This window comes from Aspergillus tubingensis, assembly GCF_013340325.1.
Source record: "Aspergillus tubingensis WU-2223L DNA, scaffold_8, whole genome shotgun sequence".
Taxonomy (NCBI): domain Eukaryota; kingdom Fungi; phylum Ascomycota; class Eurotiomycetes; order Eurotiales; family Aspergillaceae; genus Aspergillus; species Aspergillus tubingensis.
Genome location: NW_023336282.1, coordinates 3,348,345 through 3,373,879, shown reverse-complemented (window position 1 = coordinate 3,373,879; position 25,535 = coordinate 3,348,345). Strand labels below are relative to the sequence as shown.

Sequence of the window (25,535 nt, the reverse complement as noted above, 5' to 3'; positions counted from 1 at the left end):
ACTCGTCAATGTCATACAGAGTTTGAGCTATTCTCATATGGTGATGGTGTCTGTTTTGTGGCTTGCTAGCTACGTTTTCTTTTCATTTGTCTCATGCCCACAATGATCTAAACTTATTGATTTCTTCTTCTCATTCTAGGTAGATGTCCTCTACAGAACCGCCCCGATGGCTGGCTCGAGCAATTCCACCAGAAACCCCCTTTTCGAGACACACGATGGAAATGATCAAGGCGATAGTCCAGACCGCTGCGGGACTATAATTTAGTCTCATATAAACGTACAGATAGTAGGTCCAGATAGTGCCCATCGCCTAGGTGATCGCCGTCTCCGCATTCGGATCGCCCAGGACCAGAACTCCTGGAACTCGGGTCCAGCGGCACTTGCTTAGTGATTCTGCAACATCATGACGAACGGTGGGGGGGCCTTGTTCATCTCCCGTCAACACATGATGTTATGCAGAGTTTTCGTCCTTTTACCTATGGCTAACAAGCTCTTGTGACACAGGCACTTATACCCCTTTCAGATGAGATTCGGCAGTAGCTTACGCCAGGTTTTGTACTTTTTTTGACGCTCCGGGTCACTCAAGTCATATCGTCACCAGGAGTTACACCCTCGATAACTCTGCCCCACAGGTCCTCAGTCAACACTGCTTCTCAGTGGTGGTGAGAGTTAAGTCTCATGCTAATCTTTTCAAGCTTGAATAATATAAGCCTGTGGAGTCCATCTGCTGTCTCAGCATGGACCGCATTCTGTTAAGCTGGTCTTGTTAGCGCTTCCCACCCACCCGATGCAGCAGCTACACTTGTACACTGTACAATTTTTCACCCTTTGCACGGCTACTACTGCCCTTGTTCTCCGTTCAATGTGTTTTTACCCACACTTCACAATGAGCCCTCCCCTTACGCGTCTTAATCTTATCTTGTGTAGTATGTTGCCGTTATTGTGTGTCATGAAGAATTCTCGTAATAGTCGGCTGAAGCATTGCGGCTTCGTTCTTTTACTTAGTCCACTTTTCGATACACACACAGTAATTTGCAGCTACACAGAGTAGAAGCAACAATATGCATCCGAAGAGTGACAAGTGATCTCAATCACGTGAACCATGATTTGCATACACTGTAGTATTGACAAGGGATGTTTTTATATGATCATCTTCGCACTCAATTCCCAATAGGGGCCATACAAGTATCTACCATAGACTGGGTTCCTCGTTGATGAACTATGGCTTATCTGCAGCGATATGATCACTAGCAAATGCAAACCCCTCAGATTCTGGCAGGCTGTGTCACGTGCCACACCACATCCCACCACCCATTACGTAAGCATATTCACAGTGGATGGAAATTCTGGAATTTTGAACGATGATCGCCATGCGGGGGAAGCCACCATTTGTAGATAATGTGCCTCGAAGTATGCATCCCTCCGTTGAGGTCAGTGGTAGTCTTATATATCAATCATACTCAACATCGCTGACCGTCTCCAGCACATTGACACTTGCGTCCCCGTAACGGCGCTCAAAGCGCTCGAGTTGAGGGATGTCAAGCTTCTACTCCAAGCCCAAGGCACTTATATCAGGCTCATTGATGAAGTGAGTGGGAATCTACTCGCAGAGCTGAAGGCCTTCAAGCGAAACCATGTGCACGGGTTCGTTGCTCTCAGCCAACAAGAGCAAGCTGCCGGACCCTCACATGCCCGGTTCATTGCCTGGGGAGGACAGTCCGTGAGAGCTTTTGACTTGTTTCTCTCTGTTCAGGAGCCCAGTGCAAGACTCGCGGCTGCAAGCGCTGAATATCAGGGACCGGATTGGATCCTGGCTGGTTGTGCGTCCAGCCAGGAGGAGTCCGCGACTGCATATGTGTTGACGGCCCACAATGCCGTTCTTGGTCTGCATATAGTAGATGGAGACGGGTCAAAACATGAAAAGGCTGTTCACATAAAGCCACTTGTTACTGGTGTCAACACGATTTTGTACTCTGCAGATATCGTCGCCCTCTCGGACTCTCACATCCTGATCGCTGCAGGGACCGTTTTCGGAGAGATCATCGTTTGGTCTTCCTATCTGAATGAGTCTGGAGGAGCAGTCGGTTCGATCCATCACTTCTTTACAGGCCATGAAGGGTCAATCTTCGGAGTCCGGATATCTCCTTCTATTGCTTCCTTGCGCGGCGACCAGAGCGGACGACTGCTGGCTAGTTGTAGTGACGATAGAACGATCAGAATCTGGGACATTTCTGACTGCGAGCGTACGTCCCGCCACGATGCGCCGGCGTACTCGACCGATGGCTTTGAGCTCCGGAGCACTGGCTTCGGTGCTGTAGCTCATGACAATGAGGTCGGTTCCGAGAAAACCATTGCCAGTGCTTTTGGGCATCTGGCTCGAATTTGGGGCGTTAACTTCCTACCTGTGGGAGAGGGATTAGGCAAAGTGAATCTTATATCTCGTGGTGAAGATGCGACGTGCATACTATGGGATCTCACATGGGACCCGTCATCACAGACACCCCAGTTCAAGCTGACCGAGGGCATCTCCATCCGCAAACACACTGGCAAGCACGTCTGGTCCTTGGAGGTGCGCAGCACCGATACTGAGGCGGTGATTTATACCGGCGGGGCTGATGGAGCCGTGAAGAACTTTACCATTAAGGCAGACGAGAATGGATCTCTCGTTCTACCCAATCTACACGACCGCATTACGATGACAGTTGATACTCAAAATCCAGAACCCCACGTTGAAACGTCCATCAAAGGCTTTGATTTTGTCTCACAGAACGAGTTCATTGCTGTGACTGCCCGTGGCGAGGTTCAGGTCGGTCATATCAATGCCCAAGACTTGTCTAAACAACATATCTTTAAAAAAACATTATTCGTCGAAGATGACCTGCGATCTTATTCAGTTGTTGGCAGCTTACCACAGGAGGGTATTGCCCTCGTGGGTAACGCAAGAGGTTCTATTCGGCTTTACAATCATAACGTCAAGTCCCTGACAAGGCTTGTCGACGTCGGTCAAAGACCTTTGATTTTGATCCCCCTCGACTATAACCAGGTTTCAGAATCAGAAGCAAACCTGGTATTCACTGTGTCTTATCCAAACTCCGAGACAGCAGAGCTTTTCATGGTATCGTTGTCAGGTGATGGACCGTCCGTGGATAGAATAACTATCAATCTCCCGTACGGCTTCGGTATGGCATCTGCATCCTTGGTATGTGGTAAGCAGTACCTGGCACTCGGCTCCCTCACTGGCAATTTCGCTCTGTATAAGGTGGCCAATACCGAGAGCATCGAACCCGTCATGCCCCCAAGCAAGCTACACGGTCGTGAAGGACTCAGCTACATCACGTCATTCTCGTCGCTATACGGCGAGGAAGAACAGCTGCATCCGTACTTTTTGACCTGTGGACGGAGCGGGACATACGGAGTGCACAAGCTGGTTATCTCAGAAGGCCCGGAGCCTTCTATTTCGCTTCAAACCCTGCATCTGGCCTCACTGGCTTTCAACTGTGAGATTCAAGGAGCCTATATCGACAAGGTATCTCAAGACCTCATGATCTACGGATTTCAGCCCATGGACTTTGTGCTTTGGAACGAATCCGCGCAGACAGAAGTCGCTAGGCACAAGTGTAATGGCGGCCGGCGCGCCTGGGCTTTCCAGCCTAACAACACAAAAGCTTGGGCTGGGTCACTCCTATGGATTCAATCCGGCTTTAGTGGCATGGAGATACATCCGGAAGCCAGCCGGACCTTGCGTTCTGGCAGCCACGGAAGAGAGGTGAAAGCCATGTCTGCGACTCAGCAGGGTGGACTGGGCCCGTTGTTCGCAACGGGATCGGAAGATACAAATGTGCGTATCTTTACACCTCGCGATCCGCAGTCTGAGAACCGCTGGGGTGCGTTCAAATGTCTACGGCTCCTGCGAGAGCACCACACGGGTCTTCAGAGTGTGGGGTGGTCCACGGACGGGCGCTTCCTCTTTACGAGCGGTGGTTACGAGCAGTTCTTCGTTTGGCGGACACACTCGATTCCTCGATTTGGACTTGGAACGACATTGGATGGGGAGTGTCCAAAGAGCGATCCTAACTCGGATCTTCGGACAACGAGTTTCGACGTATTGGAGGTGGAGGACGAGCAGGCAGAGGGTTCGTTCCTAATCTGTCTGACCTATTCCAACTCCACCATCAAGGTAAGCAGTTCATACAATCTTCTTGGGCCATACTAACTGTGCAGATCTTCCATTACACCTCATCGGCCGAAGGAGGCAGCTTTACCCTCTTAGCGAATGGCACCTACATGAGCAATTGCCTGACGCAAGCAAACTTTATGCTCAAAGGCTCATCACTGAGCCTAATCACAGCTTCCACAGACGGCTACTTTACACTCTGGGACCTGACCTCCGTTCTGGAACCTTTCTACACGATCACATCACCTCTGCGTATGAAGCAGACCATCCAAGGAGCATCCATCACCCCAGCAACCATCTCATGCGAAAACCGCTACCAGATCCACTGGAACAGCATCAAGAGCCTAGAACTGGCCGATCTATCAAACACCCTGTCCTTGATCGTCGCGGCCGGCGACGACAACTCGATGACCGTCACTCTTCTCGACACGAGCATCGAGAACGGCGCGGCCACATGCACCATCGCAGTCCCCGACGCCCACGCAGCCTGCATAACGACGACGAAGATCCTCGCGCAGGACCTGAACCCAAGCGACGGAACTGCTCGATTCGCCGTCGCATCGTCCGGCAATGACCACCAAGTCAAGATCTGGTGGATCGACATTGACACGAAGATGAACGGGGCGGACCGGATCCAGATCAGCAAGGCAGCGGAGCGGTACAGTTCTGTGGCGGACATTTCGTCGCTGGACATCCTCCACGATGCGTCGGGAAGTAAGCTGGTGGTGTGTGGAACTGGCATGGAGATGTTGCGTCTGCAGTTGTAGTACCTACTTTCAGATGATTTGCACATACTATACCAATAAACATAGAGCCATAGAATAGAGTGTACCGCGGATTACGCTATTACCCGGGGAACTAAGCAAGCCACCCCGTAGCCAAAACGGCATAGTCTGCTCGATCAATGCTTGATTGATATCTGCGTGATGTTCTTCTCCCTCCGATTTGCTATCTGCAGGATGCAAGTATGCATGCATTGCTCGATTGCTACCCCGCAACACCAGGGTTCAGGACGGGGAATTCGCTTTCCATCAACCGCATTGAGGTCCGATCGCAGTCGGCTAAATGATTCCACAGGATCCAAATTCCAATGGGTAACAGCTGGGTCTAGAATGGGCGTGATACATACCCCTCTTTTAGTAGTGATACTATATAATAGTATCCCAGAATACCAGCACAGCTTGAAGCTTCACATTCTACATAGCCAAATTCTTCATAAAACTTACAATCCATACTGCAACCACAGCAATAAACCAACATGAAACTCCCACCCTCCTGGCTCCTCGCCAGCGGCATCGCCATAACCATGACCGCTATCCCCACAGCCACAGCCAGACCATGGACCCAAGTACCACGACCAAGAGCAGAAAACACCACCACTAATCCCACCTACTTCTTCACTTTGTACCTCTCCCTCCCCACCACCCACACCCCTAACCACACCACCACTAAACAATAAATACAGCGGAGACTCCTACTCCCAAACCGGCTTCAGCGCCTCCGGCACCCAACCCTCCGCCTCCAATCCCATGGGCAATCCAGACCTAGGCAAGCACCCATTCCCATACCCATACCCATACCCCTCCCATAACACAAACCCCTAATAATGATAATGGGTCAGGAATCGGCACCACAACCAACGGCCCCAACTGGATCGGCTACCTAACCACAACCGAAAACGCCTCGCTAGTCCTCAATTACAACTTCGCCGCGGGGGGAGCCACAATCGACAATGCCCTAGTCCCCGCATACCCGGGTGACTTGGCATCACAGTTCCGGCTGTTTGAGGATGTGTATGCCCAGAAGCCCGAGTCGGCGCCTTGGGATGCTAAGGATGCGGTGTTTGGGGTGTGGATTGGGATAAATGAGTATATTCTTCCCTCCTCTCATTCATCTTATTCTCTTTGTGTATTATTTATGTGGGTGTGGGTGGGTGAAAGCTAATGAATCTCGGGGGATAATAGTATCGGAAACGCATTCTACTCCACCGACGCAGCGACATACACACCGAAGCTCATATCCCGACTAGAAAGTCTCGTGGAGGAGGTATATAAGAACGGGGGCAGGAAGTTCCTGTTTCTGAATGTCCCGCCGACGAGTCGCAGTCCGTTGTTTTTGGATCAGGGTGAGGAGGTCGTCGAGCAGCATGCGGCGTATTTGGCGGTTTATAATGAGAATTTGGAGCGAATGGTGGAGAGGTTTAATAAGGGGAAGGGGGATGTAAGTTTCTCTTTTCTTTTTGGTTTGTTTGTGTGTTAGAGTTGGGAAGGGGAGAGCTGACTGGTGGTGGTTGGGGCAGGTAACTACCGTCCTCTATGACTCGTGGTCATTCATGACGAAAATCCTGGATGATCCGACGGCGTATGGATTCCCTAATGCCACGTGTATCGATGATGATGGGACGTCGTGTATTTGGTGGAATAATTATCATCCCGGGATGAAGTATCATCTTTTGCAGGCGGAGGATATGAAGGGGGTGATGGGGGGGTTGGGGGGTTGGTAGTATTACTTTTATAGTATGTTATTTGTTGGATAGTACTACTATCATACTAGTATGTTTGAGATGGTATATATATCCTAGTGGGTTGAAATGGAACTAGTTACGCTGTAAATGCTCAGCTTTGTTCATTGGTTTATTGTTGATATGTAGTATAGACTGCACCGGTTATATATTTTGATGAGGGACTGCCCTACGGTATTCTGGCTGAATGCATTGCCAGTGATAAAATGTCACTGACATGAAAGCTCCACTTATGCATTACTCCGTGTTCTTATATGTTGATCCTTCTTCTCCCGTCACGGACCTCATTTCCGTATCAGTTTCATAACCCTGACCCTGCCAAGGCGGATCATTGACCGAGCGTAGTCCCTGCTTCGACTTTATCCGCCCTATAGGATTGATGATATCTGCAGGTGTGAAGATCTGCAACGTTTCCTGTTTGAAAATCCGTTATTTTCTGCATTCGGACGTTTCAATTTGAATAACGGTGGATGGGGAGATGTTGCCGAGAAGGGTGCATTCTGCTTTTCTCCGTGCTGGATTGGGATAGTTAGGATGAGAGGAGGATATAAAGGTTGGACATTCTCATCTCCTTGGACACTAACTGTAGACTGTTAATCGAGCAGTCACCATGAAGTTTCAGAGCACTCTGCTTCTTGCCGCCGCGGCTGGTTCCGCGTTGGCTGTGCCTCATGGTCCTGGACATAAGAAGAGGGCGTCTGTGTTTGAATGTAAGATCTCCTTGCCTTGCTGTCGCTAAGCTGACGGCATAGGGTTCGGATCGAATGAGTCTGGTGCTGAGTTTGGGACCAATATTCCTGGGGTTTGGGTATGTATCATCGCCAAAGTATAGGCGTATGCTGATGTCGCAGGGAACCGACTACATCTTCCCCGACCCCTCGGCCATCTCTACGTTGATTGACAAGGGGATGAACTTCTTCCGCGTCCAGTTCATGATGGAGAGGTTGCTGCCCGACTCAATGACTGGCTCATATGATGAGGAGTATCTGGCCAATTTGACGACAGTAAGATGACTCCAGCCTGTGTTGAGTAGTGCTGACGAGATAGGTGATAAAAGCGGTAACGGACGGAGGCGCTCATGCCCTTGTTGACCCTCATAACTATGGCAGATAGTAAGTACGCAGTCCCAGTAGGTAATACTGGCTAACAAAACAGCAACGGCGAGATCATCTCCAGCACGTCTGATTTCCAGACCTTCTGGGAGAATCTGGCCGGCCAGTACAAAGATAACGACCTGGTCATGTTTGACACTAGTAAGTACCCACAATCCCATCAAGGATCATGCTGACAAGGCAGACAACGAATATCACGACATGGATCAGGATCTCGTGCTGAACCTCAACCAAGCAGCCATTAACGGCATCCGCGCCGCAGGTGCGACCAGCCAGTACATCTTCGTCGAAGGCAACTCCTGGACCGGCGCCTGGACGTGGGTCGACGTCAACGACAACATGAAGAATTTGACCGACCCCGAAGACAAGATCGTCTATGAAATGCACCAGTACCTAGACTCCGACGGTTCCGGCACCTCGGAGACCTGCGTGTCCGAGACCATCGGAAAAGAGCGGGTCACTGAAGCTACACAGTGGCTGAAGGACAATAAGAAGGTCGGCTTCATAGGCGAATATGCCGGGGGTTCCAATGATGTATGTCGGAGTGCCGTGTCGGGGATGCTGGAGTACATGGCGAATAACACGGACGTATGGAAGGGTGCGTCGTGGTGGGCAGCCGGGCCATGGTGGGGAGACTACATTTTCAGCCTGGAGCCCCCAGATGGAACTGCGTACACGGGTATGCTGGATATCCTGGAGGCATATCTTTGAGGTCTGGGTGGGTCGCAGATGCGGTGCATCGGAGAACTATACGGAGTATCTTGTCCGAGCGGGCGGTGGTGGTACAGAGAGGAGTACTAGTATACATTAGTGGCAGCGCACTGACTGACGTCACAAGGCATTCCATTCTGGACGCTCCATCCTTGTGCATTCTGTTGAGTGTTACCTGTAGGCACTAGGCAGTGAGGCACGCCTGTCGCTGAAATAGTGCACGTTGTACTCCATAACGAGTAGTCGGTGGATTCTTATCAACGATCATCGAGTATAGCTCATCGAATTGCGTAGGGAGTAGAGATCTGACGACCCACCGGTAATAGGATATACATAGTTCTCCTCATCAGCCTTATCGGATAAATCATGTTCGTGGATGAACACCGCGATGTTGTTGAATGCACGAGAAAGCAACGACTGCAGGTAGGGCAGTGATGGGATGGTCGAGGCCGAAGGAGGAACCATGGATGAGAGACGGGCCCGCCAAGACGCTCAACGTAAGCCCGGGTTAATAGTCTGGTCGATCGGAGAGGGTCAATCCCGGCACTTTTCCCGTCTGCCGCGACGGTTGAGAATTGAAACAGCAGATTTGCTTCTTTTGATAGGTGGTCATGAAGTCATGACTCGACTAGTCGTGTTGATTACGCCAGTTGCCTTGCTAAGAAGACTCCGTTGGTGATGATCCATCAACACTGTTGAGATGACTTCTTGGGCACTTCATCGGACGTCCCTGAGGCAGTACCATGGGACGGACAGCAGGGAATATGTCGATGCAGAAGAAACTTCCGAGAATGTCATGCATACCAATAAAAGCATCCAACATTGACCGCGTATTGCCAAGCTCAGAATGATGAAGCCTAGTCAGTGGAGGTTCCGTGGTTGGTGGGCTGAGGGTGAGACACGCTCATCCAGAGATCCAGGCTCACAGGAAATCTTGGGAATGAGATGGTTAAGCAGATTCCCCATGATGACGATCGCTACTTCACTGTACGGTGCCTCTTTGGTCCACCGTGTATCAGATAGGTTGGTTGGAGTGATACGATCCAACTCGACCCGACCGACATAGATTGCGCAGGACTACTCAGTTACTAGCCAGAATTCCCGTGTGTGTATAAAATTGATGAAATGGAATACATCAACTGACTTGATAAATTATTAGGAAACAAGGTTGATACCAGAGTAATAATGATAATAATGAGGAAGAGGACGCGTATTACCCCAGCCACTTTCTGACGTGGCGGTAGGGCTGGTGAGTCTCCGCCACGAGGGTTAGTCTTCTTAATGCGGATTAGTCCCTTGCAGTGTGTTCTGTGCAATGTCAACAGAAATATTGCTTGCTATGAAAATATCTGCTCATGACGAGAACCCTTTAACAAAAAAGGCTCCACTATCAACCGTGCTGGATCCCGCGTTTGGGTTGCGGTGGAAACTCGCTCGAATTTATTATAGAAACAAGCGTGGCGTAGTCCATCATCTACCCTCCGTGATTGGCCCGCTGATCAACCAAACTCTCTCCATCTGACTGCGCCTCCCCAATAAACTAAATTCAAAGCAGTAAATAACAAGTAATTTTGTGTTGATCCCTCAGCAGCCTCTTTTATAAAATCATCCTGTCCCAGCCTTCTTCTCATCTTTCATCTCTCACATTTTTCACCACCACCCATCACCCTGATACACTCACGTTTAGTGTCTCGCTTCTATTTATTTAACCACCTGTTCGGACCTGAAATCAAATCTACCCCCCCCGATAAGCAAGGGAAAACAACCACAGCATACATACATCCCCACGTCATCCTCCACATCAACCGTCACCATGGGTAAAGGCGGTCGCATTGTCTGCATCTTCACTCCATATGTCCTCACCATCGCCTCCTTAATATGCATCATCATGGTGGGCCTGGGCTGCACAAAATCCAGCTCCAGCACGCTAAATGATCTCTACTTCTTCAGAGTACGTCTTGCTGACCTTTCATGCATCCCCACCCAAATGTCCGATCGTACTGACTCCACTCCAGGCCAACCTCAAGAACATTACCTCCGAAGCCTCTTCCACCGCATCAACAGTATCCTCCGTCGTGAGTGACCTGACTGGTGTCTCGGATGGCGATCTCTCTGCTGCGCTCGAGGAAATCGAGGAACAATACAACATCGAGGACTTCTATGCCATTGGTCTCTGGGGCTACTGTGAAGGAAACATCACTTCAAACAACAGCTATCAAACCAGCAACTGCTCCAAGCCCGAGGCCGAGTTCTGGTTCAACCCTATGGAGGTCTGGAACCTGGAAGAGACCGGTCTGGAGAATGCCCTTCCTAGCAACGTCAAGAGCGCCCTGAACACCTACAAGGCCGTTTCCAAGTGGATGTTCATCGCCTACGTCATCGCCTTCGCTCTCACCATCGTCGAGCTGGTCGTCGGTGTCTTCGCTATCTGCAGTCGCTGGGGTAGCTGCGTGACCAGCTTGGTGTCTGCTGTCGCTTTCCTCTTCACCGCTGCCGCTTCCGTCACTTCCACCGCCATGTTCGCCGTCCTCAAGGGCGTCTTTAAGTCCGATCTCGAGCAATACGGCATCAAGGGTCAAATGGGCAAGAACATCTACGTCGCCACCTGGCTCGCGGTCGCCTTCTCTCTCGGAGCCACTCTCTTCTGGATCATCAGCTCCTGCTGCTGCTCCGGTCGCTCCCCTTACAACCACCGCAACCGCAACCGCGCTGTCATGGCCGAAAAGACTCCCTACACCTACGAGGCTCTGGGCCCTCACGGCCAGACCCAGCCGATCCCTTACACCAACACCTCTTACCCTCCCCCGCCTCCGATCCACAACAACCAGACCACGGGTCGCACGAACGCCTATGAACCCTTCCGTCATGCTTAAATGATGGTCTACTACCAACATCAATCACAAAAACAACTTCCTGAATAAAAAAGGAAGGAATTCATTCAACATTTGTTCATACTGGCGTTCTGGTTTGGGTTGGCTCGGTCATGACAACAACAACCTGATGATGACATTTTTTCTATATTTTATTTGTGTATTTTGTTTCCAGCCAAGAAAAGGCAGGAAAGCTAGTGTGCATACCCGTGATACCCCGAGTATGGAGGGTTTGGAACTTGGATTATAGAGCCCTTGGTCCGGCCTGATTCATTCGGTGCTGCGACTCTTGGCATGATGAATTAATGCTAGTTGCATCCATCTATTGTATATGAAATGGAAATATCTACCTTTATACATTTTTATTTTTTTGTTTGGTAACTAGCCCATTGGTAATTTCATCATTAGTAACTTAGTAGGGGAAAGAAGGGATAGATGCACGTCGCTGTTTGGAGAAATGAGATGCTTACCTACTACGTCAACAATGCATTTGTCATTTGGTTCAGCTGAACAATGCTTCCTATTCGGGAACTGGACAATGGTCCATAGTTACCGGACCCCTCTTGCTGTATAGCGGCTCTTCAATTGGAATAGTACCATCCGGCATTGCTTTGAGAATCACAATACCTCTGTTAAACTGTCCACTTCCATTCTTCCATCAAAGAGGCATTACAAGACGGGCTTACTGGCTGAAAGACCATAAAATATATGAACCACACTGCTCATATCTTGCTTTAATAAGATATCAAGTAGAAGACGAAATATAGCAATGATGATAATAATAATACAAACAAAGTAGGTAAAATCACGTTAAAGATACAGGTAAAAAAAAGGGTATACGAAGAATAATATCCCAGAAGATAAATGAATTAGAAACATGAATAGGCATGAAATAGCATTCACCCACGATACCCAGGACGCTGGATCACTCCCTTTTCGTCGACAGGCAGGTATGCGCCGCCTCGTCGGTTACGTTCAGAAAGAACGGCCTGGTCCGCTCGTGCCCATTGCTTGAAGGGCGTGTTGGGGTCGTCGGACCAGACAGGGCCTTTGGGACGGATGTGTCGAAGGGACACGAACCAATTCTCGTTGATACTTTCCGTGTTGCATTCGGGTTCGAGGTCTGAAAGCTGCTGCTGCTGCGCGAGCTGGGCGGCATCTTGGGTCTCTGCGCCGAGCTCAATGCTGGCTGTTTCGTGCGTCTCGTCAATCATTTCGTCGTCTTCGTCTTCGTCTTTGTCTTCCTCGTCTGAATGGTCGGATCCGGAATCTGCGTCACTATCTGGGGGTAGGGTTGGCTTTGCTAATTGGTCCATTTCGTCGTCTTCATCGTGGCTGGACTCGCTCACCATGTCGGATTCGGTTGAACCTTGTGGAGAATGGGGGACTGAGTGGTGCTCTAGTTCCAACTCATCGTCCTGCTCTGTATCTGCTGGGTTTGCCATTGCAGCTTCGCTCTCGGGTATACTGGAGTCTATGTCCAGTTTGGGTTGTTCGTCCATGATATAATCCCCACTCTTTGGGACGCTAGAGTCCAAGTCATCTTCCTGAGAGGCTCCGTGCGCAGCTGAGGGTATCTCCGCGCAATCGACGGCATTCTCCACAGCACTGGACTCTGGCTGTCCCGGCTTTGCCAGCTCTTCAGCAATGGCTGTTCCCTCGCGAGTGTTGACCTGGCTTCGTGTCTCCTTTTCGTCCAAAGTAGACTTCAAGTACTGTTCTAATTGCGCAGACGGGGTGTCTTCATTCACAAATGGGTCCTGAACTTCGTAATAAGTTTCGCCTGCAGGAACGGAAGACTCCAAGGGTTGTTCGTCCACCGGCGGGCCATCCCGCCCTTGCCCAGTCTCATTGACTGGAATACGTGATTCCGAACCCCGTTCCGAGTCTGTCTCCATAGCCTCTTCGTCCAATACTGGGAGGTCTGGTGCATTTGTGTCGCGCCTGACCTTTGTCTGAGGCGTGGGAGACGACATAACACATGACATATAGTCCATATCCGTATCAGACTGGGTTCCCTGAGTCTCAGGACCAAAGGAATGGGCGTGGAAATTAGTGAATCGCTCGACAAGACTCCCCGTAAAAGAAGCGTTTGCTTTTCGAGATGCGAAATCGGTATCGGGTGCCCCGGCTTGATCAGCGGGAACATACTGGGCCGCATTTGATTCAATCCCATGCGTGGTAATGCTCCGTTTCTTGTATGAAGGCCTAGAGTAGGACGACGAAAAGAACTCTTCATATGCCAACGACTTGGTACCCGCGGAGAGACACTCTTCAATATAGCGTGGATAATCCTCGAGGTGCTTGATTATGAAGTCATCCCATAAGAAAGACCGCTGCAAGTGTCCCTTGGAGCGGACAGCGTGGAGTTTCGAACAAAGCTCGGTAAAGTGAGCGAAGTCCCCTGAATAGTTCGGATAATCACGCCGAAACTTTTCATACACCCTTTGCGCCTCCTCCAACTTTTGGGTGGAGTGGTTGATGTAGCTTCGGCGACGAACAACTATGTTCAACGCTGGTTCCTCAGCTGGCTGTTGATGAGACTCCATCTTAGGCCGTTTTGCAGGAGACTCTTGCTCTTGTTCGACCTCCGACACACGACGTTTTGGGCGCGACATTGTGGGCTGATAAATGCCCGCTACAACTGCCCCGATCTCCGAAGGTACTGACGAAGGCATTTCTCGGTATGAGGAAAATGGATCTGACTTTTGTGAGTTGTGCATCTGGCCATTGGTCGACACACTGCGCGGTTGAACTCCTGAAGCAGATGAATTGAGCCCCATGTCCGACGTCGTATACGGCGTTGTGTCTTTATGCATACTGCCGTTGCTCACTTGTGTGCCAAGTATATCGGAGTCCTTAGTAGCGGTGGCGCCATCTTGACGATCCTGGGATGAAGTCCCTTTGGATCCACAACTGGCATACGTGTTCAGGATCCGTGACTGAGATGACGATTTCGCTGCGTCAGATGACAGCTGCCCATCGTGACGTGTGTGCAATCCAGCGTCCTTTTTAGCAAAGTCCCCAGATCGACGGCTAACATTGTTGTCTGGCGTGTCCACAACCTGCACATGTTCGCGAATGCGAGGCCCAGGAAGTGATGAGCCAGAGCTTGTAATCCCCTGTTCTGATTGACTAGTAAGTTGCACTTGTTGCACATCACCAAGCGGGCACGGAACGGACGTGTCCATCATCGAGTCCTCGCTTTCAGCATCGGACATATCCTGAAGATCTTGAATGTGGTTTGTATCTTTCATCTGAGTCGCCTCACGGCCAACAAGCTGACCATCCCCGTTGGGGCCGAGATCAATAGGGCCCTCCTTAGTCTTGAACATCGGTTGTGGTATGATTTGATTGTCACGAGCAGACTCCAAGCTACCTCGCGGCGCCTGTTCGGATGTCTCGTTTTTTGACTCTCCTCCCTTCCTAAAGGTACGAACACGCACTGGGCTGCTATCTGCAGGCAAAACCTGACGTGAACGTGACTCCTGCTCTGGAGAACTTGACCATTGCGACGTCAAAGGCTCGCCCTCTGATTCCGAATCGGTCTGAGGTGTAGGGCTGGGCTGGCTAGGAAGAAGCTGGCGAGATTCAGTCTCCACGTCCACAGACATCTCCTCTCGAGCCATGCGACTCCTTCGGAGTGCCGTTTTGTTCCATTGATCAAGGAGTCTGGGCGGCACATGCCCCTGTGGCGTGCTTTCTCCTGGAGATGGTGGTATCCAACGGCGCCTATGTTGTTCCAGAAGTTCAGCTTGCTCTTTTGGGATTTCTATGTCTCTCCGTCGAATCTTTGTCATTCCATGCCAAGGATCGGTATGCCTGGGATACGGTCTCTCCGGGTTCGTAGATTGAGGAGAAGGTTTAATAGGACTTCCCTGAATCGTAATGGATGCTGACCCATTCTCTGTAAGAGCATCATTTGAATCTTTTGCATATTCTTCGCCTGGTGGATCACAGGGTGGCTGGCTGACTCTCTGAGTCACCGACTCACTTGGCAGTCGAATGAGGGTATCAGGTCTCCCTGTCCCCGTCGCATTCTCAAGCCTCGTGGGGCTGATAGCCGATGAACTTGGCCGGACAGTCATGGAGTTGGGGAAAGGTTTGGTAGCCTCGGCGCTGTTCTGTCTACTCCGAACTTGTTCTCCAGCCTTTGTCTTTCGTCTGTGCACATGGTCACTACTTGATTCGGGAACATTCGGCGATCGGGCACGCATTTCTGCATTCCCCAATAAATTATTTGTCATATGAGAACAGCTAACAGACGAGGTACGAGCCGCTGGACTCTTGAAAGCGGACATTGGGGGTAGTTGGGACATGAGGATGTCTTGCGAAGCAGATATCCGAGTGTCTTGGTAAGCCTGTGTTCCAAAAGTATCATCAAATGGCCCCGCATGTGCCACATCTTGCGCCTCAGGGCCTCTTAGACCGTGAACGACATGTTGCATCAATTTCTTGACGGAAGGATTCTTATTGACGAACTTGCCCTGTGGGGCTGATTTGATTTTGCCACGGCCCCAGTCGATATCGAATCGTTGAACATATAGATGAACCCTCGGCTCAACTATCGTATACTCCAGGACTATCTGAAAGTCCAACAACTGGATATAGTAACCCCGAGCCAGGTCCGCGCCCAATGGATGTTCCGGTGCTGTTCTTCCGTATACCCGTAATGCCTCGTGTGTAAGAATAGCCTCGATCTGGGATTTGGAGTCGGTCAAGGTTAACTTGGGTACATCCTCTTGCTCCCTCCACTAGTCGGAAAATATAGTCAGTACAATAGTCCTCATAGACGCAGGAGGTTGATCAAACTTACACCTTGGATCAAAGCCGAATGCTGAACATGGGTAGAAAAACGAAGGTTACTACCATCATCTTCGTACTTAGTACTACTAGCTGAACCTTGACTATAAGATGCGAGACATCTCTCAATGACGGGTGCAATCCAGATCTCGGCGGAGGCCATCGTGAGGATCTAGAAGCAGGCAAAGGCGAGCGAGCTTTTTGGTATAGGGCCACATAGTCTGGTGATAGATTTCAGCAGATGAAGATTTGGTTAGTGTACGTATACGGATCCGCGTTGGTTTTCATTCCATCTGCAGGAGCAGAACTGTATAGTGGGTAGCAGTACTCATGATCTTATCGCTTCGATTATTTGAGTCTGGCTCCTAGCGCAAGCTGCGCAGCTCATTAATTTGTTCCCGGCGGACGCGACCTCGTCGGCAACCGACGCGCCTGACCGCCCTCACTGTGGCACTTCAATACACTAGCCACACAACCAGCCACAACGCGGTGGTCGGCGCGAACCACGTCATTGGGCAGCGGCACATGTCATGGGCACCGCCCGAATCCCTGTTGCTGCTAATCGACGAGGTCTAGACAGTAGACAGTGCAGCCTGTCTCATTCAGCATCTCTTCTCCCCCGCTTTGCTCCTCTTCTCTCATCGGAGACAAAGGCTGCCTTGCCTGCCCTCCTCGGTGTCTCCGACTGACTAATTTTCTTTTCATCCGACTTCCCTCCAGAGAATGTGGAGTCCAACTCACCCATGCATGGACACTCACCGCACAGACTCCGATCACCGAGCAACGGAAGCTTCTCCGCAGCAAGATACCGCAAATGCTTGCCACCCCTTGCCTTGCTAAACCCGTCTGATTAACGTTCGATAAGATTTCGCGGGGATATCTGCTTTTTTCGTGTCCCATCTCTGGGTACGAAGAAGCCTGGATGGCTTCCCAACAGTCCCAAGGGACTTCGAGCCCCTCCGCCTCTTCTGTCTTCCTTCCTCTCGGTCGCCGCGGTTCTCGAGCTTCTGTATCGACGCAGGCGGAACGTGAAAGTCTGCACGCAGCCCTCGATCAAATACATACCGCTGCCTACCAGTCGGACGCCTTGACAGTTTTCAACGAGTTTACGAGCCCTCCTGCCCCATCATCTGCAACAGACGAGAAAACCATATCCGGCGAGCTGCAAGGTGGGCTGAGCGGGCTATATAGTCGCTTTAGGACATCGGTGGGTGGTATTGTGAGCGGGGTGGGGAAATCCTCAGACAAGAATACTGCGGATGATACTGGTTTGAAAAGTCCCCCGTCAGAGCGCTCTTCCATAAAGCCTACCCATGAGTCTTCGGAATCCCATCAGCAACATGCGGGCTCGTCACAAGGATCAAGGCTTCACTCCCCGGCTCCTGGGAGCCAGCACTCCTTCCAGGATAGTGTTTCTGGAGCCGGGAAGAGCGCAAAACATCCTCCCAAATCAACAAATTCATCTTCGAAGCCGTTAATATCACCTGCGCTGAAATCCCCGGTGCCACCGTTACCCAAAGCTACGGGTAGCTCAACAGCCATTGACCCGATGGTAACCGAGCTTCATGTGAATGCTACTCATGCCTCAAGTACGAACTCGGTCAATCTTTCCACTAACAGCCTGCAAACTGTGGAGTCCGCTGGCACGGACAAGGAAGATGGCCCTCATACTGCATCCATGTCCTCATCGGGTTGGAGCCAGCGGCTCTCGAATTCCCCAGTATTACAGGTCAAATCCAGTTCCGCGAACGAAGCTCCAGCAAGCCATGATATCAGCAGAACGTCTACCATGGGAAGTCAGGTGCCTGAAAATTTTCGAAGGTCGGATTCACAGGGAACTCATGAGATAGAGGCTGCTTTGCCTGGCCCGCTGCGAAAGGCTAAACGTTCGATCGATGGAACCCAAGATGGTATCCCTTTCCCGCCTGAAAGGCTACGATCGAATTCAGGCGCGTCATTCAGCTTGGACAGAATCAACACGGCCTCTGGATCAAGGACGAATAGCGTCACTCAGTACAACAGCAATGAGGTAGCTCCATTCATTGAAAAGCAAGTTCCCTCGGGAGTTGCTACGCCATTGCCAATGCCCGATGATGAGGCTCAACGGAAAGAATTACCAAAGCCGCTAGTCAAGCATAAGACCGGAGAAAGGCAGTCCATATCGAGTGCCAGCCGGTTGCCAGGATATGTGGCATCCCAAGCCTCCACAGCAGAGTCCGTAACCGGCCCACCACCTCTGGCTCCATTAAACACGTCTGTGGACCGCGTTTCTGGCACAGATGGAAGAAGCTGGCGGCCGCATGCGAGTGGCGATGGCGTCATGTCCCAGCTCCGAAGCAAGCTACTAAGCAAAGAGTTTTGGATGCGAGACGAAAATGCCAAAGATTGCTTCCATTGTGGCGAACCTTTCTCTACATTTCGACGAAAGCACCACTGTCGGACCTGCGGGCAAATTTTCGACTCTAAATGCACATTATTAATCCCGGGTGACCGGTTCAGCCAAACCGGAACAATACGTGTGTGCAAGCCTTGCGAGGCAATGATAAATGGCCATGAAGACGATTCTTCCGAGTTCTCCGACAGCGAACAAAGCCCCATACCGCTCCATCCCCGGATGTCCGAATTCGGGGCGGGAATTTATCCGCGTATTCCTTCTGAGGAGGATGATACCTCATCGGTCGTGTCTCAGTCCATCGAACATGTGATGAAGACTCCTACTATGGCCATTCCCGCGACACGGCGTGCAGGAGAAGGCCACAACCGCCGCTCAGCTGTGCTTGAGATTAGCCCAGATAGACCACTAGCCCGGCCGACGTCCTCAAGATCCTTGAAATCGTCATTGAGTGGGAGACCTCATTCAATGGGCCACAAGCGTCACCATTCCCGTCAGCAGTACATCCGAAGCTTCAAACCTCACCACGATGACCGTGCACCGTTCCAGCGGCGCCAAATAGATGATGCCGTACATGAGTCCCGGTTGCCTGCATTTCATAAAGATAACATCATCGATCCTGACCTGGCACAGTACCTCTCTGATGATGCCTCCAGTGGCGAGGAACAGCCCAATCTAATGTCTGCTGTATCAGAAGGCTCGTTGTCCAAAAGTGGTGGTGAAAGTGAGCGTACTACATTTAGCGGACTGCTTGCAGCCATGAAGAAAGGCCGACACGCGTTTGGAGATCGGAGTGTTGCTGGTTTAAACTCTTTTGGCCGCGAACCAGATGATGGTAGTGTTAGCAGCTCGAGAGCAGTAAATTTGCCTCGCGCTTCCCGTCGGCGCAATCTTAGTGTTGCAAGTAGTATTCATCAGCGCCACTCTCCGAGAGCATCGAAAGATAGCATGTTTAACTCCCTTGAACAACCGCCTGCTGTTCATGTTCTGCCCCCGGGTGTTCCACCCAGCGGCTTCAAAATGACCAGAAGCTCATCTATGAGAGGAGCGGGTGCGCCTCCGGTCGAGTTAAACAAGGCTAGCCTGCAGCATGTTCGCAAACTGCTACGACAGCTCCTCAAAGACTCGTCCGTGCCAAACGTCTCCAAGTGGGAAACGGCTCTTCTGCCGATACTTCTTAAGGCAGCGGACGAGGTCGTACCGGACGTGCAGGGGGGTGACGATATGGATATTCGTCACTATATAAAGCTAAAGAAGATCCTGGGTGGCCGACCAGGAGATACTTCCTATGTTTCCGGATTGGTATTCACGAAAAATCTTGCCCTCAAAAGTATGTCGAGGAGCATACCGCAACCAAAGATCTTGATAATAGCTTTCCCCCTCGAATATGCACGGCATCAGCAACATTTTATGAGCCTGGAACCTGTGATCCGGCAGGAACGTGAATTCCTTGCGAACTTGGTGAGCAGAATAGCTGCTTTGCGACCTAATTTACTTCTCGTTGAGAAGAACGTCTCCGGCTTGGCCTTGGAGCTGTTGGAAAAGGCCAATATCGCAACCGCATACAATGTCAAGTCGTCAGTACTTGAAGCTGTGTCTCGATGCACTCAAACAAGGATCATCACCTCTATGGACAAATTGGTGACCACCCCGGTGCATAGTGACTGCGGCAGTTTCGATGTCAAGACATATGTGTACAATGGCCGGAAAAAGACGTACATGTATCTTTCTGGCTGCCGCAAAGAATTGGGTTGCACGATTGTTTTGCGCGGCGGTGATAGCGAGGTGCTTGCAAAGGTCAAAAGAATCACTGAATTCATGACCTACGTTGTTTACAACCTCAAACTGGAGACCTGCTTGATGAGAGACGAATTTGCGCAGATGCCGGCATTGACTGATGCTGAGAAGGAAAAGAAGATAGATGCAGGGCACGATTCTAGCGAGGGGTCGAGCAGTTCCTCGCCTAAAGACACAATAACCGACCCGGAGACTGCAAGCGAAGTGCCCGACGACGTTCCGAGGCCAACTTACTACGAGGATATTGTTCGGGACCATGAAACGAAGGTTCTATCCGCGTCTCCGTTTGTCCAGTTTGAGCCACCCTACCTGCTCATGCGTGCCCGAGAGATGGAGCGCAAATTGGCTTATCTTAAGCGCCTCCGCGACAAAGACCTTAACCTTGACCAGTCAGCAGATGAGAAGGCCAAATCTCAGAAATTCATACTGATAACCCCTGAAATGGTTCATGAGTCACCCGAGGGTGCTCCGCCTAAAGTTAAAGAAGTCCTACGCGCAGCCCATGATGCTGAGTATGATAGAGCTCTTCATCATTATCAAACCCAGAAACGTCAGTGGGAGGCTTATGTCGCCGGAAGCGTCGGCCTTTTCGATCCGTACGCCCACCAAAACATCGTCGTCCTCTTCAGTCTTGTCTGCACTACAACGTCAATTCCCTGCTCTGGTCCAGATCTTCTTGCGCTCGAGTACTACAACGAGCATGGCGGCGACCCGATATTCGAGCCAGACTGTACTTTAGGACAGTATGTCGAGGATATTTGTCTACATGCAAATGCAGTATGTACGGCAAATGGTTGCGAGAAGCGAATGTTTGAGCACCACCGTCAGTATGTGCATGGTGAAGCCCAGATAAGCGTTTTCACCCAGCCCTACCCCTCGAAACTGCGAGGTCTCCAAGACACAATCTTAATGTGGAGTTGTTGCAAGATCTGTGGTAATGAGACTCAGGTCTTTCCGATGTCGGAAAGTACTTGGAAATACTCATTTGGGAAGTATTTGGAACTCTCCTTCTGGAGCAAGAACCTCCATGCTCGAGCGGGCGTTTGCCCTCATGACTTACAGCGTGACCACCTTCGCTTTTTTGGCTTCAAAGACGTTGCTATACGAATCCACTACGACAGCATCAACTTGCTTGAGATAATTGTTCCTAGAACTCGGGTTACATGGAAAGTGGACAATGACTTGAAACTCAGAAATGAGGTGTATCAGCGAATGGAGCATCGCATCACCCGGTTCATGGTTTCAGTCAAGGCGCGGCTGAAGGGGATCAGTGTTGAGAGTGTTATCCCTAAGCAAGCCGAAGATTGCAAAACACAGATAGAGCATCTGAGTAAGAAGGCCAACGAGGATCACATCCTCTTGATCAAACAGCTACAGGAAAAATACACCAACTCGCGATACTGGGAAGTAATCCCTCTCAATGAAGTGCTCCGCTCCGTTCAGGAGAAAGTCGTCGAATGGGATGCTGCCTTCGCTGAATTTGAGAAGAATTTCTTCCCCTCGGAAAAAGATATCAAACGATTGGCTACTCTGCAGCTGAAGAAAATCTTCCTGGACAAGGATGTTTCGGTGATCCCCGAAGAGCCTCCTACCACACCAAATGAGGCCGACAATGAAATCATCGAAATGCCGGAGCGGATGCGACTAACGCGCCGTATGACCCTTTCCCCGGAGAAGGCCCAGGATGTCCTAGTATCTGTTGTCGAAGAGCATTCGGGGGAGAAAGATGTTGCAGGAAGCCAGGAGAGTGATGCCATCAAGTCCGATGATGTCGGCTCTGCAACTCTCTCTTCCAGTTCAGGGAGCTCGCAGTTTTCACCCCCGCAGGCTGAGATTGCGGCCGAGAAAGAGGTGCAGCATCTGGATCTCGCAACACCTTTGAATCACTCTGAGCATCCGGTCCTAGCCCCGCCCACCACGAAGGCAATAGACAGTCAGGAGCCCCGGGAGCCCTCGGAGCCACTGGAGCCATCAGAGCCAAAGGCTACCCCTACTGATTCTGATGTGAACCCGACGGAACCCCCTCCTGAGGAGCCAAGTGTTCGTCAGAGAAAGAAAAGCGATGAAATTGAAAGAACCGCAACTCCAAGTCGTTTCCCATCGGCTATTCCCCGACTTGCCGAAGCTACTTTGCGACGCAGTGGAAAGTCTACATCTCCACCATTATTTCGGGCTCAAACGCAACCTGCTCCTTTCCACAGGGACCTCGGAAATGATACAACCCCAATAAAGGGCATGAAAATCGCCTTTGGCAGATTGACACCGTCTGATGGAGCTCCAAGTCCTCCGCTGGACTCCAGGTCAAGGTCTTCGGACAACAAGAAGCTCTCGGAACGTTTCAATTTGGCCCTCCGAAGTGGAAGGATGACACCAGGCTCATCTCTCATACCGCGTTCTATCCCGACCCGAAAGAATACCCGAGTCTCGAACCTGGCTAAACACTTCGAACAGTTGAGCCGTGAGTTTGAAAAGGAACGGCAACGAGAAAGAGCGCGACGAGCTGCCAAAGGTACTCATTCTCGCGCAATCCCAATAGCTTCCTCGAAACCAATCGTCGAGGTATACAAGAATGTCAGGGAAGCAGTTGAAGAACGGGAGCCTTCTGGCGAAGGGGAAGATTTCATACCCCCAGCATCACGCGTCCCGCCGGACCAGTCAGGCAGAAACAGCGAAGATATGCCGAGGCGGGATTCTGAGGAAGAGAGCAGGCAGGAGGATATTTCACAGGAACCTTCTGCAGCTAAGGAAGAAAAGGAGGGTGCTAGCCCGGAGGACGAACATGTCTTATCTGAGGTCGAAGGTGAGGAACACAGTGATGAAGACCGAGACGACCTGCAAAGACTAGACTCGAATGATGAGTTGAAGATGTCGCCTGAAGACGAGTCGATGGACCTGAAAGAGTTCCCCAAGCATGAGAGGAGTACGCTATTGAAGCTGCTGACCAACTTCTGGTCAGAGCGTTCTGCCAGCGGTTGGGCACCTCTAGATTATCCGCTTACCATGTCCGATCACGTTTTTGCGGATTGCGACATAATCGTGCGGGAGGACGAACCAAGCTCCCTGATCGCGTTCGCGCTGGACTCCAGCGACTACAAGGAGAAATTAGAAGCCATCCAAAGGCGCTACGAAGAGCCTGACGAGAAGGACACGTATGAAGAGGATGGCAACGATGCTTTGGACGAGACCCGGGTCGAACATGCACTCTTGAGGTCGACAGGTACACATCTGAAGTATCAATTCCAGGAAGGTCAAGCGAAAATGCTGTGCAAGGTATTTTATGCGGAGCAGTTTGATGCCTTACGGAAGAAATGTGGAGTCGCAGAGCGGATTGTAGAATCGCTCTCTCGATGTGCCAAATGGGACTCCAAGGGAGGAAAGACCAAATCCCTATTCTTGAAGACTCTGGACGATCGCTTCATTCTCAAATCGCTGTCGCCCATTGAAACACAGGCATTCCTGAAATTCGCCCCAGCGTATTTTCAGATTATGTCCGAGGCACTGTTCCATGAGCTGCCGTCTGCAATTGCGAAGATGTTTGGTTTCTACCAAGTGATCATCAAGAACCCCGCTACCGGGACAGAGTTTAACTGGTTCCTCCTGTTGATGGAGAACTTGTTCTACGATCGTGTTCCTACTCGGATTTTCGATTTGAAGGGCTCCATGCGGAATCGCAAAGTCCAGAGTACGGGAGAACGCAACGAGGTTTTGCTAGATGAGAACATGGTGGACTTCATCTACGAAACACCGTTATTTGCGCGGGAGCACTCAAAGAAGCTTCTGAGCCAGAGCGTCTGGAATGATACTCTATTCCTGGGGCGCCAAAACGTGATGGATTACTCGCTTATGATCGCTATCGACGAGAGTCGTTCAGAGCTAGTGGTTGGCGTGATCGATTGCATCCGCACATACACCTGGGATAAGAAACTAGAATCCTGGATCAAAGATCGTGGATTCGCTGGTGGTGGAAAGAACAGACCTACCGTCACCAGTCCGAAGGAGTACAAGAGTCGATTTAGGGAGGCGATGGCGCGATACGTGCTCCAGGCCCCAAGGTATGTTTCTGAAACCTCACAGTCTCAAAATCGCAGCATTTACTGACATGGCCATAAGCTGTTGGCACCAATTCCAAAATTCCCAGCTTTACAGATACGCCCCAGTCGAACATTACCCGAGCCAGAGTTATGCCGCCGCGGACGCTGATGCCCTCGAGGAGATAGCAAGTTGAGCGAATCAGTTCCCCCGCGGACTGTTCTGTACTGATTAAGACCCTCATGACGGATATGACTTGACGAACACGACATGATGTACCAAAAATTCCCACTTCCAGTTCATTCATTGATGCTACATTTGCACTTGGCGTGTCGATCCAACTTTTGTGTACGGTCTTTGAGCGGTAATTTTCTTTTCTATTACTTTTGCTGTTTTCTCCTCGTTCCACAAGCATTCCTTCATTTTAATGAGTGTACGAGACCACACCACACCACCACCACCACCTAGACTAGGACTTACCATAATACCACACACCCAACCATAATGACCATCATGATAACACAAGCATAATAAAACAGCAATCCGAATACCCTTCCCTACCTAGAATCCCATATTGAGAAAATAGATTAAAAAGATTACCCGAAGTAGTAAAACATAGTAGTAATCCTTTTTCCGGAAGAACCCCGCGAGTGTCACACATCCCGAACACACCATCGGCTGAATTCGGGACGCTCGGGTTACCACTCGGGAATCTGATTTGCTGCTCCGCGGTTTTAGTTCTCCTTCAATTCAGTTTTGGGCAATTCGCATTTCCCACACCGTCGCGTGCGCGGATTTTCTTTCTTTCTCTTTTTCTTTTTCGTGTGGCTCCTCTTTTTTCTTCTCTCCTCTTATTCCCCTTCTTCTTGCTTTTTTGTGTGTTTGTCAATTTGTTGACTGATTGCTCTCTCTCTATTGCTCCCAGACCGGGGTGTAAAAGGGCTATCGGGATAACCCAGCCTTATGCTCCGCGCTGCGCTGCGCTACGACGAACTCACTATTTACCATGACTAACTGATTTACTGCCAGTGGCTGCTGCTACTAGTTTACCACTCACGAGCTATGGGCTGGATTTCAAATGTGAAAGATTGACAAATGCCTTGCTTGCTTGCCTCGGTTGGGGGGG

General features: G+C 50.5%; 6 protein-coding genes across 6 annotated transcripts; 5 read left to right on the top strand and 1 right to left on the bottom strand.

Annotated features, from left to right (window-relative positions):
• Positions 1-1,370: 1,370 nt before the first annotated feature.
• AtWU_07431 (tRNA (34-2'-O)-methyltransferase regulator RTT10) lies at positions 1,371-4,941 on the top strand (the record flags this gene model as incomplete). The annotated part of the gene is made up of 3 exons (XM_035502540.1): positions 1,371-1,430; positions 1,484-4,177; positions 4,222-4,941. The coding sequence occupies 3 exons, from the start codon at positions 1,371-1,373 to the stop codon at positions 4,939-4,941; spliced, it is 3,474 nt and encodes a 1,157-aa protein (XP_035358433.1).
• A 491-nt stretch (positions 4,942-5,432) lies between these two features.
• AtWU_07430 (putative cellulose-binding GDSL lipase/acylhydrolase) lies at positions 5,433-6,677 on the top strand (the record flags this gene model as incomplete). The annotated part of the gene is made up of 5 exons (XM_035502539.1): positions 5,433-5,578; positions 5,640-5,722; positions 5,796-6,042; positions 6,139-6,394; positions 6,474-6,677. The coding sequence occupies 5 exons, from the start codon at positions 5,433-5,435 to the stop codon at positions 6,675-6,677; spliced, it is 936 nt and encodes a 311-aa protein (XP_035358432.1).
• A 628-nt stretch (positions 6,678-7,305) lies between these two features.
• Positions 7,306-8,518, top strand: AtWU_07429 (glycoside hydrolase family 5 protein; the record flags this gene model as incomplete). The annotated part of the gene is made up of 6 exons (XM_035502538.1): positions 7,306-7,405; positions 7,448-7,503; positions 7,547-7,699; positions 7,743-7,807; positions 7,851-7,948; positions 7,992-8,518. The coding sequence occupies 6 exons, from the start codon at positions 7,306-7,308 to the stop codon at positions 8,516-8,518; spliced, it is 999 nt and encodes a 332-aa protein (XP_035358431.1).
• Positions 8,519-10,331: 1,813 nt separating this feature from the next.
• AtWU_07428 (SUR7/PalI family protein) lies at positions 10,332-11,391 on the top strand (the record flags this gene model as incomplete). Its single annotated transcript, XM_035502537.1, has 2 exons — positions 10,332-10,469; positions 10,534-11,391. The coding sequence occupies 2 exons, from the start codon at positions 10,332-10,334 to the stop codon at positions 11,389-11,391; spliced, it is 996 nt and encodes a 331-aa protein (XP_035358430.1).
• An 896-nt stretch (positions 11,392-12,287) lies between these two features.
• Positions 12,288-16,354, bottom strand: AtWU_07427 (uncharacterized protein; the record flags this gene model as incomplete). The annotated part of the gene is made up of 2 exons (XM_035502536.1): positions 12,288-16,142; positions 16,205-16,354. The coding sequence occupies 2 exons, from the start codon at positions 16,352-16,354 to the stop codon at positions 12,288-12,290; spliced, it is 4,005 nt and encodes a 1,334-aa protein (XP_035358429.1).
• A 759-nt stretch (positions 16,355-17,113) lies between these two features.
• Positions 17,114-24,605, top strand: AtWU_07426 (1-phosphatidylinositol-3-phosphate 5-kinase FAB1; the record flags this gene model as incomplete). The annotated part of the gene is made up of 2 exons (XM_035502535.1): positions 17,114-24,432; positions 24,491-24,605. 2 exons carry the CDS (start codon positions 17,114-17,116, stop codon positions 24,603-24,605), a joined length of 7,434 nt encoding a protein of 2,477 aa, XP_035358428.1.
• Between the last annotated feature and the right edge of the window lie 930 nt (positions 24,606-25,535).